Source organism: Hyposmocoma kahamanoa, unplaced genomic scaffold, assembly GCF_003589595.1.
Source record: "Hyposmocoma kahamanoa isolate Upper Pololo Valley unplaced genomic scaffold, ASM358959v1 296, whole genome shotgun sequence".
NCBI classification, from domain to species: domain Eukaryota; kingdom Metazoa; phylum Arthropoda; class Insecta; order Lepidoptera; family Cosmopterigidae; genus Hyposmocoma; species Hyposmocoma kahamanoa.
The window spans coordinates 939,350-962,400 of NW_020653780.1; the positions used below are offsets into that span (position 1 = coordinate 939,350).

Sequence of the window (23,051 nt, forward strand, 5' to 3'; positions counted from 1 at the left end):
AAAGGCAGAAGGCAACTTCTGACTAATGAACAACCAACGTCTCTAGATCAACGCAGTTAGATAAGGGGACAATCCATTTTATCTTCAGTTAGCATCTAGGAAGATGTACGATCGGAGTTCCGGACCATCCTTAAGTCCTGGTTAGTTGAAAGTTGAAATATATCTTAATTAAATGTATTGAAGGTACTTACGTGTGCAGTCTTCGGTGTGTAGAGGTACGAACTAATTGAAATTAAATCTTAAGTGTAATAAATGATGAATGAATTACTTATTTATTACTCAAATTGATTATTTTCTTTGTCTGATTGTTCCTTGTGTCTAATTTTATTCACTTAGTGCCTAACTGTCTACAATTATTATTTTTTTTTTTGTAACTTAAATGTAACATAATGTTTCATATATTTGAATTGTGGTGCTCCAATTTATGACGAGCCATCGCAGAATAACAGCGAGGGCTATGTAATTTTAACTGCCTCCGTGGCCGAACGGTTACCATGCCGGACTGCCACGCAGAGGTCCCAGGTTCGATTCCCGGGCCGGGAGAAATGTTTGTATGGCTTACATTTATTTCTCTCGTGAGTTTGGGTGTAATTTGTGGTTGTCTATGCGTGTGTCCATGGCACCCGCGACACAGGGTTTCCCTAGTGCGGGGCTATGTTGAATGTGTGTGCGTTAATTAGCATATATAGATATGGACATATTTTTTATTTTTAACTTCAATTTTTTTTATGTGAAAGTGTATTTTGCGTGTCTAATAAAGCTGATTTTATTTATTTTATTTTCTAAATTATTATCGCTAAGTACAGGTTTCTTATCACGATATGAGTTCTTTTCCCGGTATATCGGAACGATTGCACGCTCCGTGGTCACAGGCTGGCTAGCCAGCAGCAGATGATGGCCTTAGGAACAGACATATCTGTCTACCCTGTTTCGCTGTCGACGATTACCATCACCTCGATTACCTGATGCGTAACCATCGTCACTAACTTTTTTCGACAAACCACATTATCTGTATCCACACGCGAAACTGAAGTCGAAGCATTTTTGTTTGTATTATTGTAAGCATAAAGCACCAGATTTTACACACTAGATAGTTTAAATTCGTCTTCACAGTTAAATGTTTGGTATTTCTTCATCTCGATGGCTTCTCGTGTCAAACGGGGTATGCAGTGACGTTCCAGCGACAGCACTTGGGGGCTATGTAGTTCGATCCTGTGGTTAGTGTGTAAAGCCTTACAGCTACCTAATCATTTAGTGAATAATCACAAATGAAACGTAGGGACAAGGCCAAGTCGATCCTTAGTGACGATAATTTGCTTTCCTATAAACGGCTGCGTAATCTCTGCAACAGACTGTGTCGTGACGCCAAACGGCGTTACATCCATTCGCCGATGGAAGGCTTGTCTATGGGTCAAACCTGGAAGTTCTTGAGATCACTTGGTGTAGGTAAAGATCGTGACTATACTGTTGACTTACCCGATCTCAAATCACTCAACAAATACTTTACCAACTCACAATTTACAGTTGCTGACTCTATCAAGACTTCTACGCTCACCTCTCTGGGCACTGTTGCACGTCCTGCTTATGAGCCTTTTTCTTTTCGCGAAGTCACTGAGGGGGAAGTTAAGAAGAGTATCCTATCCATTACTTGCAAGGCCGTGGGTGAAGATGGTATTTGCCGTGACATGCTGATACCTATCCTGGATGACGTTACATCAATTATCACACACATTATGAATTGTTCACTTGCAACTGGCGTCTTTCCTAGCGACTGGAAATTAGCCCACGTCATTCCCATCCCTAAATCCGCTACTCCCACGGCTTTCTCCCAATTTCGTCCTATCTCCATCCTACCATTCCTGTCCAAGGTCCTTGAAGGCACTGTTCATAAACAACTTTTCTCATTTGTCTCTCGTTATGATCTTATAAGTCCATATCAATCCGGTTTTCGTCCTGGTCATAGCACAGTAACTGCCTTACTTAACGTCACGGATGATATTCGCCACGCCATGGATAACCGATTGTTTACCATTATTGTGTTACTAGACTTCAGCAGTGCTTTCAACTCTGTCGACTATGACATCCTTCTTGCCATTCTCTGCTCTCTTAACTTCTCCCCTGCTGCAATCGCTTGGTTTTCAGACTACCTCCGCAATCGCCTTCAAAGGATCAAGCATGATGACACTTATTCTGATTGGTCTCCTTTGACTTCAGGGATGCCTCAGGGTGGTGTACTTTCACCTCTTCTCTTTTCGCTGTTCATAAATGAACTCACAAAACGAATAACTCCTCCGTTCCACTTATACGCTGATGACGTGCAAATTTATCGACACTGATGTAGCTAATACCCTATCTGCCATTCAAGATATTAATAAAGATCTTCTTGTGGTGAAGTCTTGGGCTGATGCGTTTGGTTTGCTTATAAACCCAACGAAATCACAGGCAATAATCATAGGTAGCAACAGACTTTACTGTAGGTTGGACATTGATAATCTCGCCAAGGTTTCGTATAATGGAGTGAGTCTTCCATATGCTGATAATACAAAGAACCTGGGTCTGATAATTGATCATACACTGTCTTGGAGACCGCAGGTAAATGAGGTTAGTCGACGCATGCATTTTTCCTACCACTCTCTTAAGCGGCTTCAATTCTTCTTGCCATTCAATACCAAGGTTATGCTTGCTCAGTCTTTACTACTTCCTCTTCTCGACTATGCCGATATTTGTTATTTGGATGCTACTGAGGAGCTGCTTAACAAACTGGAGCGCCTACAAAATCTGGCAATCCGTTTCATATTCGGTTTACTGAAATATGACCGTGTCTCTGAATTTCGGACTAAGTTGATTTGGCTACCAATCCGACTTCGCCGAGATATGCACGTTCTTTGTCTCCTTTACAGAATTCTACATTACCCCCAGCTTCCTCATTATCTATGTTCCCGTTTTTCTCCCTTATCCCCCAGTTCCCGCCCAAAACGTACCTGTGACACTAGATCACTAATAAATCCTCAATCCAACTCGAAATTCTTCCACAACTCTTTCACGGTAAGTGCAACTCGTATGTGGAATAAACTGCCTGCTGGCATTCGTGATAGTCCATCGGTGGCATCTTTCAAACATAAATTAAAAGAGCACTACCTGTCGAACGCGTTAGATAGCTAATAGGTAACATATATTATAAAGTACTAATTTGTTTAGATTATAATATATATTCTGCTTATGTTTGTATTTATGTATATAAAGTTCATGTACGTGTGTATGTCTGTCATATGTACATATTATAATCCTTTATATGTATTATATTATCCTTTATATATATTATATTATTAAATATATTTTTTTTACTCACATTTAAATTTTAATTTTATTGTACAATAATTAGTCCCGCAGACTTCATGTTTCACCTAGGGTAGGATTGGCTGGAAGAGATCTCTTCTAGAGATAAGCTCACCTTTGTATATGTCCTTTATAACTTGTGTTTCATGTATCGTTTCTTTGTGCAATAAAGAGTTATTATTACAAAAGCCTTAATAGCTTAAGTGTTAAGTTTGACATGTTCTTAACGCTATTCTTATAAGTAAAAAAAGGTACACCGTTTTACATGGTGTCGTCATCTCTGAGGTCCCGGATGTGATCCACTGCCGGGTCAATTGTCAATAAACTAACTTTTCTATATTGCCTCGGGTCTGGATGTATGTGATTTTTTCTGATTTCCATGACATAGGTGCTTTAATTTATTAATACAAAGATCAAACACTAAGAAATATTCCTTCGATCCGGCTCCATTCGAACCAGCACCTTCAGCATACCGTGCTTGGCGCTCTCCCAACGAACCAGCAGATCTTACGATATTTTTATTTTTTTTATTTATCGTGAATGTGAGCGGGTTCCAAATAAAAAGATATAGTCTAATTGGAATCGTAATGTTGCCTTTGACAATTTGTGTACTCAAGAATTAATAATTAATGTTAATTCAAGTGATTATTCCCATTCATATGGAGAAGAAACTGATGATTCATTACATACACAATAAGAAGTTATTGTAATTTTTTCAATTTCATTATAATTTATTAGACAGGTACCAAAATTTATCAACTTAAATTATCTTCGTCACATAATCTATTGGCTCGATAAATATCGGAGCTAAGGAGCGCTTCACTAAAATTAAAAAATAAAAGAGTCCAGGAAGTATTGCATTTTAAGTCTATGGTTTTATGTCAATAATTACGAAACTTCGAAGGCATACATATGTCAAAAGTTAAATAAATAGTTGGACGGAGTATAGCACCTAAATTGGGACTCAACATTTAACATGAATTTAAAAACATTATCTGATTAAAATTAATTAATTATCTCCTTACTTTTCAACCAAATTGTCAACAGTAAAGATAACCACATTCCAAATTAATGACCAGAATGACAGACAAGATGTTAGATATGCGAATGAAGCCACCGTAATTGAAATGAAGCTTCCGAGTTTCTGTATAACTGCAAGTTTGTTAATTGCAGATCAAACCCGCCTGCAGAGCCAATTAACATTGTTGACTTCAGCACTGCTTGTTATTCAAGTGTGCTTATAAATTAGTATAGCGTTTCCAATTCTTGGTCGCACCAATTAGGAATATTGAGTTCATGCTGCTCATTACAACTCATCAAAGCGATTAAGCAAAAATAAAAATACTATATTGCGATCGGAACATGTACAGGAAATAATGCATAAACTTAAACGAAAATGTTAAACGTAATAACGAGAACATTCCAACGGCTTTACACAAAATTACTTGCCATTAAAGCGATAGCAACAGATATTGTAGTAAATATTTTTTTTGTGATACCAAGAAAGGGCGCGTCTCTATTATGTCGTAACGTTTCATTTAACATTGGACGACTGTCACGTCTAGTCTGTTCCCATATTACGACTATCTGTCGTGACTGTGTCGTGGATTTTTATTTTATCTTTGAACGACTGTCGTGTGTAACTGTTCCCACTAGATCGTGACGACAATTTATCGGTTCACGGCAGCCGCCTTGTCGTATGAACTACAGAATCGTTTGCAGCGACGATTATCTGTCGTCACATTTCTATCGTAACGTTTTATTTATCGTCAGATGACTGTCGTTCTAGCTCTTCCCATTACCACGACAGTCTGTCGTAGTAACTTCGAAAAAGTCGTGAACGAGAGTTAATCGTGTTTTGCTATACGTGAACAACTTCATTTGAATATGTAAGACACAACACTTTAAACTGCACGACTGTCGTCACGACATAATGGGATCGCGCCCTAACGGAACGAATAAGCCGTGTGCCTGGTAGTAAGGCAAATCGCAAAGATCTGAAAGATACTGCCACTACGCCTGTCACGCTGAGGCATAAGTTGACAAGTTCCATGTGCCTGTAATTAGCCTTAACCCTCAATACCGGAACGCAGTAAGCTGACATTAATGCTTGGCGACAGAAATAGGTAAAGCGGCAGGACTTCCCTACACGAACTCTTTCTCAAGGAGCTCTATTGCTACCGTAGCCTGTATGCAATCACATTTTCCAAATACTCCATTGTTTTGCAATGAATTAAGAAACAAATAAAAAAATAATGTGAAAAATGAAAATAATGAAAATGGAACAATCAAAGCCCCAAACAAATCATTAAATTAATGATGACACTTAACAAAGGGCTCTTAAAAAATAATGACGAAAACATTACAAGAGGAACCACTTGAAGGAAAAAAACGCATTACAAAAGGAAAAATATTTGAATGCTTAGCAGCTGTTTTATTTTCCATAGTCTGCCAAAAAGCGCTAAGAGCCCCTTTGTCTTCAATGTAATTTTTACATAATTTTTCTTTGTCTCAGTGTCTTACAAAGCACGCAGCTGGTAAAAAAAAATAACGCCTGTAAAATAATTGCCTCTTTAATTGTAAGCCCTCATTTAACAAGGAATTTAATTCAAAAAGACGAAAACATTGTCGTGTCTATATACTATATCTATCTATATATTTAAACAATAACTTTATTGGACCGTATATTGGGCAAAGCCGTGAACGGACGCCGTAAAAATATATATTACACGAGATTATTCATACCATTACGCATTATGCTTCTGCGGCATAGTGCGCAACGCGGAGAAGGTAGTCAAACCATTTGACACTTACTCTCATTTTAGCACAATTTTAGTATTACGTCATATTTAGGAACCAATACATCTTTTCATTTTTTTCGTGATTTTTAAGCACTTCCTTACGGAATAACAAAATAATACAATATTATTCAAATTTTCTACCTATGACTAAGTGCACAAGAATAAGTTTATATGATAATATTAAACTAAATGAGTTACGTTTCATAATATGAGAAATGACAATAGAATTATGTAGTCGTAAAAATAGTTACGCGCAATAACGATACACGCAGTTATCATATTTTATTCCCGTTTCAAACTTTTCGGGCTGTTCGTATAATAAAGCAAAAATTGATTATCGTATCATGGTTTCATGATAACAGCAGAATAAAAGACCTTTCCAAAAAAAATCTTACTACGTTTACGAGAATGAGATGATATGTTATTATTATCTTCGCCACTTGTAATATTGTAACACGTAGAATAAAATGATAAGTCGATGGTGCAATACTTGTTTCCGGCTCAGACACAACGAGAATAAAATGATAATCCACAATATAAATCCAACATGATGATTGATTTTGTCTAACTATTTATTATTGAAATATCTCCATTTTGGCTTAACTTACGGCGGTTTCATTTATAACATAGAATGCACAAAAAATATTCCTTCCTTAAAGCTAACTATTAATCTACCTACGTTCAGTATTTAAGAACTCATCAATGAAAACATGTTTTTTATTTTTCCTGAAAATATTGCTTTGTTGCGATTATCATTTTGTTCTCCGGGGATGGCGATTAGTCGTGAGCTTGATGGTAAACATCACGCCTATTCATGGCAGTTGCAGTGGCACTTAGAGCTTCAAATCGCAAAGATGGAGGAAGATAATAGGCATTGCCATTGCCAGATACATAAGTTGACAAATGTTATGTGCCTGTAATATCACCACTTTCACTGTACCGCCTAGTGTGGCTCCATCTTTGTGAACTCAGTACTAAAAAAAATAAAACTTACATCAATTTTAATAACTAAATTTGTATTTATCGAGTTCTTCGGTTTTGCAATTGATACACGTTGAAAATGAAAGTAATTTTTCAGATGTAAAAAAAATTAAAATTGTTTTTAATTGAAAACAATTAAAAGTGCGAAAATTGTAATGTAATTTAGCGAATCAATTTTATTTTTAAATTAACTTTCGTTCGGAATTAATGGTTTATTAATATTAGGCTGCTAACAGATTGGCATGCGTAAAGCCGTAAGCAACTTCATGCAACCGAGACCACGACTGCATGAAATTGATAACGACTTGATGCATTTACTGCAAACGTGCAGACAATCTGTTAGCCGACATAAAAGGTTGATGACAAATACTATCTCAATCAGCCATGTCCATAAATATAAAAAATCATTATATCTATGACTGTCACCGTGGAACCTATAAGAGTCCGAAATGTTAGTTTGTTTAAAAAAAAAGAAATATCTGCACGAAAAATATTTTCGTTTCTATTTTGTATTCTTGTAAAAATCCTTACCTACAAAAGAAGCAACAAAGGTATCAGTTACAAGGGAGAACTTTTGTCTCTACCTACCTCTCTCTGGACGCCAGCTACATGGTAATTTTATGTAAGTGTCAGAAAATTTAATTCTAGCAGCATTTCTCTTAAAGTTTTTCTCTTTCCACTACAAAAGCTAGTGCAGTGTAAGTATATTTTCTCAAAATGCAGCCTAAAATTTCTCAGAAAGCTCCGCCGAGAGACTTCTACTCGATAAGAAGTCAAAAGGTCTCTGGCTTCATATTTATTGTCCGTAGTAGTCATTTCTTTAGAAAAGGTCGTTACTTTACATTTAGTTTATAACAATAGGTCAGATGATCGGTCACAGCATTGTTGAACATTAGGTGATACTGAGGCACGATTGTGGCCAAGCGTGTGTCTACTTTATATTAAAAAGGTGTATTAATTATTCCTTTGCAACATGGAGAACAATGGAAAAAATTACTTTGAGGAAAACCATGCCCCAATACATAAGTAGGTAATAAGTATACACAAATGTCAAAGAAAAAAAAATTAGTAGTCATTCGTCCCCTAGTTTACCACCCTTAAAGAGATAATATTTTCTTCAAATTTAAATGGGACCACTTCTGAGGTATCCTCTTTCCAACAAAAAAATAATCATCAAAATCGGTTCCCAAAATTTAAAAAAGACCTGAGTTATCGCGTAACATACATACATAATAACATACAGTCGAATTGAGGATCTCCTCCTTTTTCGGAAGTCGGTTAGCAACAAGATTCCAGCAAACTTAAAGGTGTTGGAGGTTACAAAAACAAAATCGATCGTGAGCCTTTTCTAGGGTCAAAAATAAAATACGGAAGTTTACAGAATAAACGAATAAGTATCTTTTTTTCGTCCGATAATCCGAAAGCAACAGTAAAAAATTTTAAACGCCATCTACCGACATGCTTTGGCAACTAAACGCCCTAAAGCACAAGTAAAATACGTGTACATAGTTTCCCAGCGCCTAGCCTCTCAACTTACTTTACAGTTGTTGCTTACCTACGACAGATGGCATATGTAGCGTTCTCAAATGCGCATAAACTCGAAAACATGTCTACTGTAGTCGCTAGATGCCTAAACGCGATTTAAATTTTGAAGTTTTCCATGGCAATGGTTTAGGTTATAAACTTGAAATGTTTTTACTACGTACGCTTGGCTTTATTTTTCTTACCCATTCATAGAATATAATAGCACCGGGAACCCCGTTCCGCTACATGGATCTCAAAAAAGCAACCAAGTCGTTCCAAGTGCTTTCTGTGTAGTTACCGCGTACTGCGTCTCTAAAGAAAAATATAAGTACTGACAAAATGATTTACGTTGGTCAGTAAGTTTTATTTATTATCCTTACACGACCTCCTGTCCCGTCGTATCGAGCTGAACGAATTTTTCTTTGTGTTCGTTTTAATAATTAGGTCAAAATAGTGGAGTTATTTTACTGAAATATATGAATATCGCGGTGATAAAACATTCAATGAAACAAGAATTCAATGAAAAAACAGTAAGTTCCTTTTTTCGAATAATTATAAAAAAAAATATTTTATTTAACCAATTTATTTCTCTAAAATGTTTTAATAATTCAATATGACACAACGGCAATCATCCTACCACTGTCATAGTCGTACTTTCTTTTATAAAATAATGTTGACAAGATTAGCCTTATGTGATACAGCGTAGTCCATCAAGTATAAAACCTGAAATGGAGACGAAGTATCATTTAATTTGTTTGAAAACTATTCTGCCAAATCATTACGATGACAACTGCGCTCCGATTTGCCAGTCCGAAGTCATAACAACTGACGGTTTCGACAATTACCTTCGTAGCAGTAGAGCTCCTTGTGAATGAGTTCGTCCAGGGTAGTACTGCCACCTTACCTATTTCTGCCACCAAGCAGTAATGTCAGCATTACTGCGTTCCGGTTTAGAAGGGTAAGGGTGGTAGTGAAATTACAGGCACATGAGACTTGTCAACTTATGTCTCAGGGTGATGGGCGCAATGGTAGATCTTTGCAATTTAAAGCTCTGAGTGGCACTGTAACTGTTATGGACAGGCGTGTAGCTTACCATCAGCTACACGCCTTGTTTGTCCCGTCACTTGATGTTATAAAAAACTTCAAATCGACCAGTTTAATTGAGCTTTGCTATAATGGACGATAATTGAAAAATTACATATTCATTATTTAATTAGTATGAAATGTGATTCCGTTTGTTTTGTAATTAGATGTTTTGCTATTTTTTTTCCACACCACCGAATGGAACTGCCCCCTTTCTTAGAGATATTATTTATAATACAATAAATACAGAATATTTTTGGAATATTCGGAGACGTACACACAGGTCAGGATTTCAGCGCTAACGAGAGTTCATATTTAAAAGTGATATAAAGCCATTTGCCTGATGAGTTACCAGCGATGGATTTGTCTCTATTTCTGGTATATAACTGATGAGCGTACCTAAACATAATATTATTCAATAGGCACTACGGCACTAAGAAAAGTTAGTAACATTTTGGTACTACTTAAGTACTGCCCGTGAACAGGGTTGTATGTTAGATGCAACAAACCTAATTATACAAATTATTACACAAAAATTCTACAACTATAACTGACATATCAAACTTATAAATATCTTTTCACATCTCAAACCCGTTAAAATCAAAACAATAGTCATTATGTACTTTACAAAAACTGATTAAAAAGTGTTTTTAATTATGAGTCGTTTTTAAGACCAATATTTTTATTTATAAACATCCAATTTATTGTTAAAGGTCGTGGCAAAATGTTATGCTTAAATTGAAAATTCTCGTAACAGTCTGCTTTATATTTTGCTTTGAATTCCCTTTGACTTATGTTCTTTAATCGGATATAAAATAAGAAAATGGAGCGCTTTTTTATAATATTTTATTTCCTCGCAATCGAAAACCAAAGCGTTTGGCTCTTCGATTGTAAAACTCATTTAGCTCATGAAATACAGCGTCAACGCTACCTCATTATAAATGCATCATTCTAAGCCCTTGTTGAACTATCTACTATTATATACTCCCTACCAAGTTGTAGTTATATAGATATCGTTTGTTTCAATCTCATCTCAAATTCTCAATGCTGTCTTCGACGTAATAAATTCAAAAACCCCTTACCCAAGCGGACCGGTCGGCACGGTATTATTGAATCATGTCTGATACCGGAGGCCATTTCAACTTTAATCGAGTTGTGGAAGCATTATGTTTGCATTGCGAACTGGCTCACTGCAATCGTTTGCTTGATGGGATTAACTACTACCCTCTGCTAGATCAAATGCTTTTGTGTGAGATCAGGGCAATTTGGCAGACGGACTTCTAAAAGCTGAACTTGTATTGCTTTTAGATAAATATGTTTCGCTTTCTATGTACGTGTAGCTTTCGCAGACCCGTACATAAGCTACGTTTTCCTTATAACAAATACTGTATGAGAATACTAAGCCGTAATAATATACAAGCCAGTCAGTAGCATTGGAGCTCCTTGTGAAAGAGTTCGTCTAGGGAAGTACCTTACCTATTTCTGCCGCCAAGCAGTAACGTCAGCAATACGTTTCTGTTTTGAGGGGTAAGGGTGCTGGTGAAATAACAGGCACATGAGACTTGTCAACTTATGTCTCAGAGTAACGGGCGCAGTGACGGTGCCCCTTAGATCTTTGCGGTTTAAAGCTCTGATGTCCACTTGCACTAAACCTAGGTACGTCTTAAACCAATAATTGCAATGCAAAAGAAACTCTTAATACATTGTGTTATGAGTGTCTTATCAATTTAAGAATTGGTTTAAGGCATACTTAAGTTTAGTGCAAGTGGACATGAGTGGACTTCAACTGTTATGGAAACCATCAGGCGCACGACTCGTTCGTCCCGTCACTTATTATTATAAAAAAAAGTCGTGGTAGCCTAATGTGGTTTTACCTACTGCCTCCCAAGCAAAGGCGGTGGGTTCGAATACCCATACATTCCCGTCTGTGGCAAAAATTCATACCAAAGCGTTACCCTGATCTATCAACGTAAACGTTTCGCGTTAAACTAACGGGTGTACGCCCAATACATCCCCACTCAATTTTTTGAGAAACGTTTGTATCTAGATAATTGTTATAGCCTGGTAGGTGTAACTTCCCATCCGAATGCAAATTTTCGAACCCTTCCATAAATTCACAACATGTATGTTTTTTTATGATACCAAATGAGGGAACGAACAAGGCGTGCGACTAGTTTTAGGTGGCTCGCCTATCCATAGCAGTTCCAATGCCACGCAGAGCTTTAAATCGCAAAGATCTGTGAGGCAATACCATTGCGCCCTGAGGCATAAGTTGACAAGTCCCACGCGACTGTAACTTCACCAGCACCCTTACTCTTCAAAAGTGTAACGACTGACATGGTTATTTTGGTGGCAGCCTTTCCCTGGACTAACTCTTTCGCAAAGAGATCTACTGCTACTAAATGTATGTGTAGATACAGTTGCTTCTATATCTTAGAATCAAAAGCTTCTTGAAGCATAAGAGGTTTCTCTGAAACTAAATTACACCGCAGCCGTCTCCGATGTTAGACATACGATATTAAACAAACAGGAACTTACGGAACGATATTGGATGTCTAGAGAACATTGTGAACCGTACCTACATAGTGAGGTAACTTGGGACGACGATTTAGACAGTTTTAAGATCCGCTATATGTATGTATAGATAAACTTGGGATTGGAGATGTATGAGTATGAGATGAGAAAGTTTCTTGCCGTATCATGCAAGCTGAAAAACTATGCTGACTAGTGAAGTCAGTCCTATAAAGAAAAGCATAGGAAGAATCATATCTATTACAACAGTATGTATACAAACACTTTATTGTATCAGCAATGTAAAATGTCAGTGTACTGAGGCGAGCTTATTTTGAGATGAGAAAAAAATCCAATTGTTACCTATCTTCAACACTTACGTTTCTGGAGATGTGTATGACGTATCCATAAACGTTTGAATTTCATTCAAATCTAGTCAATATCGCAAGTATGAAATAACTCGTTGAAGTCAACTCAGTCATGTCCGTTGAAATAAGATTGCTCTTCGATGCAACTTTGATTGAGTTCTAGATTGCTTTGTGACTTCAATTTTGCACATCATAGTTATGTCTGCAAAGTTACATATTTGATTTCTGAGAAAGAGTTCATATTCAGTCTCTTAGTTGGTACGAGTGCGCTCATTCAACATAAAAATTTTAACTACTACTACACAAAGGGTAGGGTAATTTAGCAATAAAATGACAGGTTTTCTTTAACAAATAAACTTGTAAAATTTTTTTACCATATGGTCTTGGTTCAGTATGAAGTTCAATTTGTATAGAATAAAAACCTTTTTTTTTTAACTTAGAAATCGCGCGCCTAGTGGTAAGCGGCATGCCTGTCCATAAAGAGTTGCAGTGCCACTCAGAGCTTTAAATGGCAAAGATCTGAGAAACTTTGCCACTGCGCCCGTCACCCTGAGACATAAGTTGAGTCCCATGTGCCTGTAATATCACCACTTTTGCTGTAGCGCCTAGTATGGTTCCATCTTTATGAATTCGGTAACTCAGTACTGTCGTAAATCATTTCGAGAACTAATTTGTATTTAGCGAGTTCTTACGTTTTGCAATTGATACACATTGAAAATGAAACCAATATTTCGGATTCAAATCGCGCATATTTGTTTTTATACTCATTAATATGTATTAGTTTATTTCTAATTTCTTTTTAATTAAGAAATTGTAAAAATTGCGAAAATAGTAATGCTGTTCCGTGAATTAATCATATACATATTCTTTATAGAACCAAATAAATACAACAGAAATACAAGTTTAACAGAAGATGAGCAAAGCGGGGCTTATTTTACTCTAAAAGAGATCTCTTCCAGCTAACCCAGGGCAGTGAAAGCTCAGGTTATAAGCGGGCAACAGCGTGCAAGAGACAATGAGAAAGAAATATAACAAAGTACGTAAATATTTTTTTTAATACCGTTACTTATGTATTATAATGAATCATAATAAATAGCATCAATATACATTACACATAAATATATACACGTAGATACACAATATACATAAAAATGGTCATAAAATGATCACAAATATAGTTCAGCAAGAAAGTGCGCTGTCAACGTTTTCTTGACAGGAGCGATAGACGGGTTAAATTAACTTTTGATCAAAATTAAGTGGTTTATTAATATAAGACGTAACTGGTTAATGACGGTACCACCACAGACCTTTAAATCACAAAATCTGTAGGGCATTGCCACTGCGCCTGTCACCCTGCGTCATAAGTTGACAAATCCCTTTTGTTGAAAAAACCCTTCCACAAACTGCTACGAAATATTATAACGTCAAGCCGACTTTACGACTATGCCAAATAAGCTGCAGACTAGCAGTTTTGGTTCTACAGTAGATTATATATATTGTCTCCGGAGCATAAATGCTTCATGATAGAAAATGCCGTTAAATTTCTACTTGCACAAAGCTAGGAGGAATTTTAAGCGTAGCATAGCACTTTTGTCATCTATTACGGTACTATAACATGCTGTAAATAGTACCACTAAAATATGCATTGTCTTGAAACTGTGAATAAACAGGTAATTTATTCATTGTTGCGCATTGGTGCGTACGAAATTTGTGATTTGTACAACAATGTATGCATTTTATGAAATTGCTACGTGTAATTGTAATTTCTACAATCTATTTTTCTTTTACAATTACAATTAACCTGATATATCCCACTGCCGGGCAAAGGCCTCCTCCTGATGCCTCCACGCATCCCGATCTTGAGCCAACTGGACCCAAGCCTTGTCGTAGGCGTCCAGGGGGCCTACCACAACCTCTTAAAATAATATTACTTTAACCTTATATTGACTTTTCGTACCATAACGCGCTTAAAGTAAACTTATTGTAATGTTAAAACTATGATGTTTTATTGGCAGCTTTGTGACTATTCATTCGCTCAATTCGTACTATGATGCGACTTTAACATTAAAGTAATAATGCTCTTATGTCAAATTAAGCAATCTTAAAATAGTTACACGAATGCAATGGAAACAATATTATTTTCAGTTTTATTGTCTTAATATTGATTTATAATGGTTAAAAGTTAAGTTGAACTTATTTATTTTCATATTCATCAGTAAGTTAAATAAAAATACGCGACGTTTATTTCGTAAAATTATGACAGCGCTATCTGTATGCTCCTTGGCGAAACTAACAGTTGACACTAGACTATAGTTCCGAATTCACAACGTGACTATCAAGGCTCAGCTTGTTTTATTTATTTTTCTTCTGAAAATGCGGAAAAATAATTGAAAACAACATAATTTTAATAGACTTCATTATTACATAATTTTCTTTTTTTAATAGTCAAAATTCTATCGAGTTCTAAGGTTTTCGCGATTGTTACACATAGGAAATGAAACTAATTTTCCGGATTTAAATCGCGTATATTTGTTTTTTCAATTTTTTTTTTAAAGTCAAAATTTCCTGAATGTAAATAACATTAAGTACTTAAACATTATACTACGATAAGACGATTCGGAACATCAAAAAAGAAAGAGATGGCATTATATAGTTCACATAGCGTTATCTCTTTCCTATTTTTAGTAAGAAATAGACAATATTGAGAAATCATTCGTTCTTTCAATCACTTTAGCAATAATACATTACTTAGTTGACACGCTTGTCATGGTACGAATATGAGTAATATTATAATAAGCTTACTTTAAGCTTACATTGAAATAAGATTGTATTGTGATTGTGTGATTTGGAAAGGTTATGGTAGGCCCCCAGTTCGTCACGCCATCGCTTCCTCGGTCTGACCTGCTTACGCTTTTAGAGCTCGGAATGTGCTGACTTTCAATATGGCTCTTTGTGGTATTTCTAAACTTAGCAAGGTGTTTTTATGGGTGTCTCCCCAATTCGTTGTGCAGTACACAAACAACGACTGACAAAGTGACAAATCACAGTTTTCATCAACTTTCCACTAGCGACATATCTTAAATTTTTGAAAATATAAGTTAATTTTCGTACTCCAGTCGTAAGAGTTTCAATATGGGTCTTGAAGTTCAAATACCTATCTAAATACATCAAATTAGGGGACGAATAAGTCATGCGCGAGATGGTAAGCCACACGCTTATAAGAGTTGCCCCTTTGCGAGCTGGTTACCAAATTTTCAACTTACCATATTTTCAGCTCACCAGCGTCTCATCTTACCACGTTCCCAGCTAGCCACATTATCATTTCCCCATGTTCTCAGGTCACCAAATCCTCATTTCACCACGACCTCAGCTCATCATCACAAAGATCTGAGGAGCTCTGTTACCGCGTCCGTCACCCTTAGTTATAAAGTTGACTAGTCCCTGTAGTATCACCAAAACTCTTACCCTTAAAAAAATAAAATCTTAAAATAAATAAAATGAAATAATGGTTTACCTTCTAAACACAAGGAAAATATGTGCACATATATTATAATGTGGTCTGTGATTATAATAGACTAACAATATTAAATGTTGTAGGTCTTGTGAGAGACGGGAGACATTACTAGACAACTAAATCCGTATGACAGCTCACCAGACCATCACCCTATCAGAGTAGTCTTAAGAAAAGCCAGTGATCTCAAAAGAATAAACCAATGTACTGTTGAGCAATAAAAATTGTAAATACTATCTTAATGCTAAGAATGCGTGTGAAAATAATAATAACATATTTATCGGTATCATACGCTGACATACGCGTGTAATTTTAATTTATCGTCATCACATCAGCCGGAAGACGTCCACTGCTGAACATAGGCCATTCTCAAAAATTTCCAGACTAGCCGATCGGAAGTAACGTGCATCTATCGGTTACCCGTCACCCTTAAAAGGTCATCAGTCCATCTAATAGGGGACCGTGCCATTGAACGCCTTCCGGTTCGTGTTCTCCATTCTAGAACCTTTCTGCCCCAACGGCCGTACTACGAGAGTATCTACGAGCTATGTGCCCTGCCCACTGCCACTTCAACTTGCTAATCCTTTGAGCTAAGTCGGTGACATTCATTCTTCTACGGATCTCCTCATTTCTGATTCGATCATGTAGAAAAATGCTGAGCATGCTCGCTCCATAGCTCGTTGAGTGACTTTGAGGTTTTTATGAGGCCCATAGTAAGTGACTACGTCGCAGAGCCGAAACTCATCGCTTCAGTCATGAATTTTAATTACAAAATCTGAAATCAGTAATGGTCACATTATTAGTTGCCGTTTACTTGCGGAAGAAATAATTATGGTTGAAGTTCTACGTTCAATGAACTAACTGTTCACAAGAAGCTCTGCTGTTATCTGCAATAAAACAATGACAATAATGTATATAACACCCGCAGCTGAGACTTTTGGTTGTATACAAACAATACAATTCAGTTCTAAATGCGGCGACTTCCACTTAAATGACTTTCTACTTCAAAGATCTTTGTAAGATCGCGTAACTCTGATTGCATTAAGTTCGCATGCTTTGCCCCACCAGTACGGATAGGACGATGCGAAGCAAACAAGTTTCAGTATTACCGTTACAAAACTAAAATCTCCACTTATGCATGTTAATTTGTATTTTAAAAAATAAGTACGGTGAATATGAATCCCAACACAAGTATAAATTTGCTCAATGGAAAAACCTCATATACGATTATGTATCAAGCTTGAGAAATTAATACTTTTTTTTATAATTTATTTATATTATTTTTTCAGTTTCAGTACATCAAACAAACGTATCCTCTGCATATTTTTAGATGAAGAGATACGGTGTTCGTTTTCCGGTAAGACCAATTTGGGAAAGAAATTATGTGGCTCATTCTAGTACAAGGTACTCCCTATTTCTGCCACTAGGCAAGTAATGTTAGCATTATTGCGTTCCGGTTTCGAAGGGTAGGGATTCTGATGATATATCGTGTGCCTGTAACACGGGACTAGTCAAGTTATGTCTCAGGGTGATGGGTGCAGTGGCAGTGCTCCTCACATCTTTGCGATTTAAAGCTCTGAGTGGCACTATTATGAACGCGTGTAGCTTACCATCAGGTGCACGACTTGTTCATCTCGTCACGTGATATTATAAAAAAAACTCCCTATTTGATACGTGTAATTGGTGTAGTTGTCTGAGACATTATTATTATTATACAAATTCTATTTATGTACCCAATACATATACACATAATTGTTCTTCTTGCGAAGTAATACTATGTCCTTTGCCCAACACCACACCTGTGTCTACGCAAAAAAAAGCTGTTCATATATGCGACAAGATTTTCGTCAATCACCTGAAACAAAGCGAAGGGTGAATATTAAAGGCAGTCTACAGTTGAGAACCTTTTTCATCAGCCCAGACATTGCTGCTTTCAAAACCTGCTTTTGAGATCGCGCGCCAGATTAGGCTAGTTCTTATGGTGTGAAAATAGTGATGTTCTTGGGATAAGACTTGTCGATAAAATGAGATTGAATAAAAATTACAATTTATAGTGTAGTACGTGCTGAAAAAGAAGTTTCACAGGTCAAAGGTACCCAGAATGTGCGCACGAGTAGGAAGAAATTGTTGCAAAACGAATATCAGGAGTGTAATAGTGTAGGCCTGTAGTGTCAACAAACCCTTGGGAGATTAGCGTGGTAGTAAGCAAGGACGTTCCTAATAATCAATATGGACAACTTCTACTGCGTCTCTCTTCTTAGTGAGTTAAAGTGTATGTGTGTATGTTCGTATGTAAAGTCAGTAGTACAGGGTAAATATATTTGACCATAGTAAATGCTATTGGCATCGATGGATCTTCAAACCCTAACGCACAGACTCATATCCCTGCACTAAGGAAACCATGAGTCGCGGGTGCCATGAACACACACATAGAACCACAAATTATACCCAAACTCACGAGAGAAATAAATGTAGGCCGTACAAATATTTCTCCCAGCCCGGGAATCGAACCCGGGACCTCAAACCAGCATAGTAACCGTACGACCACGGCGGCAGTTTTTATTTAAGTGAAACCTAACTTGATTTCATGTTTGTTTTTGTTTAAAGATGATGTTATTTACAGTATGATATGGTATAATTGTTATTGTCAATTGCAATGTCGATTGACATCATAATAAAAAGACATACACTTAATACTAGGCTTAATATCAGACAATCAGCATCGATAATAAAGTACCCAGCACTAGCTTGTTATTGCACGTCATCACTAACGGTCGCGCACGGCACTCGGCGCGACGATGATTCAGCATTCTTAATCCAAAAGCCTTTTACGATTCCAGTCTTTCATTCTCGGCACGTCGATTCGACGCTCAGAAAACTCCCACGCAGTTTAAACGTGACATATTGAGGTAAACTTCAAACACTGTGCAGTTTTTGTGAGCTTATTCAAATGTTTCCTTTTAGTGCCTGAACTCAAATTTTACATTTGTTTCACTTTTGATTTCTCGATTTAAACATCTCAGCGTGTGAAATACCGAGATTCGAGTAGAATTCGAGTAACCTTGGAGGCGACCTTTTTTCAATGTTAAGTGGGAGGGAAACAAACACGCGAGCTACAAGATGGTGGACATCATCATTTCTATGGACATCTACAAAAGCAACATCAAAAGATCTGCATATGCGTTGCCAGCTGTTGAAATCACTGTTGACTCGCTATTTGAAAAACAAAAAGCGTAACAGAAATGCTTAAAGAAGCAGACTATTACCACATGTAACACAATGATCTGAAGGGCACTGCCATATCGGGCGCAGTGGCAATGTTCTCAGACCTTTGTGATTTAAATCTCTGAGTGGCACTGCAACTGTTGTGGACAAGTAGTGCACTTGTTCCTCCCGTCGTTACTTAGTATCATATTAAAAATAATTGGAAAAGCTCTTGCAGGTTCCAGGAAGAAACATTTCTAAATTTGTTGTACTTAGTAACTTATAAACATCTAAACATCGCAATACTCGGTTTATATTTTTTTCGACACTTTCACGATGCCGAACACAAAACGCGTTAAACGTAGACTCTATGTAGCATATGTGTAGCCGTAGCAAAATAAGTGCTACGCAGCGTTGCTCATTGTATACACAAATATAAGATAAATAAATTTATTTCTCTCTCCATCAATTTTTGTTAACATTTTTGGCACCAAAACAGATCTTATTTTCTAAATTGATAAAATTTGTAGGAGACTGGAGTCTAAATTAGATCAAGAGATCTGTGTCTTAGGCTTCCAGGCTCCCTAATTCAAACTTAATGCCATTTAAATTTGCACCAATTTTAACAGAAATGTAATGTAAAAATTTTAAACTATACTACAAATAAAAATTTAAGGAAACGTGTATTTAAAATCGTGTATGTACGTCTTTTTGTGTAAGTATGATTGCATGTATAGGTGTCAATATGTATTTGAGAGTGTGTGTGTAAGGTGTTGTTTGATTCATATTTTATATTTCCACATCTACATATCTACTCCAATTAAATTTTCAGTGTCAATCATTGACGTAGGTCAATGGTGTCAATGTAATTTAAAGTATTTAATTATCAAATTAATTTCTTGTTGAATTCAAATTTATTGGTATTTGCAATATTTAATTTTTTATACATAGATAAATCTTTGCGCGAATGATGTTCTAACCGACTGCGGTTTACATACCTCATATCTTCTCTTTTGTTTTTTTAATGAAATCTGTTGCTAAAGACTTACAATGAAAATGGTTTTTGTTGTGGTTAAAAGTAGAGATATAGTCCACAAAATTCAAATTAGCTAAACGGGTACGCATGTAGTACATACCGAACTTTGCTACATTACAAAAGTTTTACTGGCCGAGCAATTTAAGTTTTGCTGCAGCATCACTGAGTGAGAAAGCTAGTTTTGTTAGTTTAATAAGTGTTAAAAATTATCACTGCAGAGAGAATTGCAGATATTGTAGCTATTGTATTGTTTGGTAAATTACATACATATATTACTACTACGATACTACCATTGTGCAGTGTATCAAATCTTACAATAGAATCACCTTTAAAAATATTTCTTTTCATGATATCAAGCGACGGGACAAACGAGCCGTGCGCCTGTTGGTAATACGCCTACCCATGACAATTACAATGCCACTCCGAGCTTTGAACTGCAAAAATCTGAGGAGCACTACCACTGCGCCCGTCACCCTGAGACGTAAAGTTGACATGTCCCATGTGCCTTAATTTCACCAGCATCCTTACCCTTTCAAACAAACAAACAAACAAACGCAATAATACTCACATTACTGCTAGGCTGCAGAAATAGTAAGGTGGCAGTACTTCTCTATACGAACTCTTTCACAAGGATCTCTTATGCTACAAAAAAATAATCCGATCCATACTAATTGCTAAAACCCTCATAAAAGTTCTTGTTAAAAAAAAACTTGGTATTATTTACTAGGAAACGTGAAGTATGTAATTTTTTAACTAGATATCCAAACCGCTTAGCTGGCCCCATAAGACTACTTGCTTTTTATAGGAATTGCTATAACATATCGTTACAAATATATAATGCTTTGCCTGCAGCTATCGCAGACTTACCTATAAAAATATTTAAAAAAAAGTTATTTGATTTGCTGTGTGATCTGTGTTTATATGATATCAAAGATTTTTTAATAATAAAAAGAAATTGACATTTTGTTTATATTTGTGCTGTTCTTACTTCTTTGATATTGTTTAATGTATGATTTTATAGCTGTTGCTATTTATTGGCATTTTTACTTAATTTTATGTGACATAGCTTATTTGACAAATTATATAATTTTAATGTACGACATTATTTAACTATAACTTACTGGTGACACCTTGTACAATAATATCTTTTGATACCGTGTTTGCTTATTTCATTTCATTTCGTCTCGTCTCGTCTCGTCTCGTCTCGTCTCGTCTCGTCTCGGTTCAGTTCGGTTCGGTTAGATTCGGTTCGGTTAGATTCGTTTCGTTTCGTTTCGTTTCGTTTCGTTTCGTCTCGTTTCGTTTCGTTTCATTTCATGTCGTCTATCATATCGAAAAGATATAAAAAATATACTAGATAAATAACATAAAAAATAAAATATCACATAGGGTTCTTGGGTTTGCGCGTTTGCGCAATTGCTACACATTCACAGTCAGCAGTGTGGAGAACTTTTTGCTACAAATTATTTTTCTACTGTTCTGTCATGTTTTTGTTTTATTGTATTGTTTTTCTGATTTGCGATTGTCACTGTATCGAGAATTATATTTTGTGTTTCATCCATATTTGTGCTCATTTCTTTAGTTTCTTCACTTCAATTTCATACAGTCCACATCGTCCATTACAAGCAGTGACCATCAAACCTGGTCTCTCTTTGAAAAACAAATACACTTGAAATTAGGTCTGAATCAAATAGTTTAATTTCTAATAAAACTAGTGTAATAAGAATTTACCAAACCCCTTCTATTACTTAAATGTTTAATAAAGTCTGATATTGAACACGCCAAGAAAAATCTATTAGCAGTAGAGTTCAGTACAATTCGTCCAGGGAAGTACTGCCACCTTACATATATCTGCCACCAAGTAGTAATCAATTACAGGTACATAGGGCTTGTCAACTTACGTCTCATGGACAACCGGTCACTTACCACGAGATGCATAATTTGCTCATCTTATCACTTGATGTCATAAAAAAAATTAAGAGACAACAATACAATTGCAAGAAAAACTATTTGCAATCATTTGCAGTTGTTGCAAAAAAGTTGCTCAATGTAACATCGTGTATCTTTTTGGTTTCAATCAAATCGTACTCTTTCATTCTTCGTATTTTAATATCGCAATCCACAACCATAAAAATCTTAATAAAATTCAACATCAATCAAAAGTGCCGTCATTGAAAAATATCCGTTGTTATTAAACATTGTAAATGCACGAAAACGGTCGTAATTACAGCGCCCGCAATGAATCAATCATCACGAGCTTTATGTGTTTGGTTCCATTTGTGCTCAAAGTTTTTCTTCATATTAGTATATATATATAGTTTATTTGCTGCATACGACTAAACCTAAACTAGAAAACACTTTGAGTGTTGTGTGTGCAGAGTCCTGTTTCTGTCACCTGAACTCCTTTAGGAATTGCAAACAATTTAGTCAACGGTACACTATTTTGTTTCTTCTTCATTAAGCATATTTCGCGTATTAGTTACAGGTAGATGTGATATTGGAATGAATAAATGAAATATTCATTCGCTTAATAGTTCAAAAAGGATTTTGCTACTATTCTTCATCATATTGTGTATTTTTACATAGACACTTACAAATGTATTATTACAGTGATATTGGCGAGAATTCGGTGTTTGTGAGTTTGCAGAATAATTTGTGGTTGCATTTGTGATTTTGTATTTGTGCGGACGACACAC

General features: G+C 36.1%; 1 protein-coding gene across 1 annotated transcript in view; it reads left to right on the forward strand.

Annotated features, from left to right (window-relative positions):
- Positions 1 to 1,268: 1,268 nt before the first annotated feature.
- Positions 1,269 to 23,051, forward strand: part of LOC113229229 — a 60,006-nt gene continuing 38,223 nt past the window's right edge. Inside the window, exon 1 of the mRNA XM_026462757.1 lies at positions 1,269 to 1,671. Coding sequence (XP_026318542.1) covers positions 1,269 to 1,671 — 403 coding nt within the window. The remainder of the gene's footprint in view (positions 1,672 to 23,051) is intronic.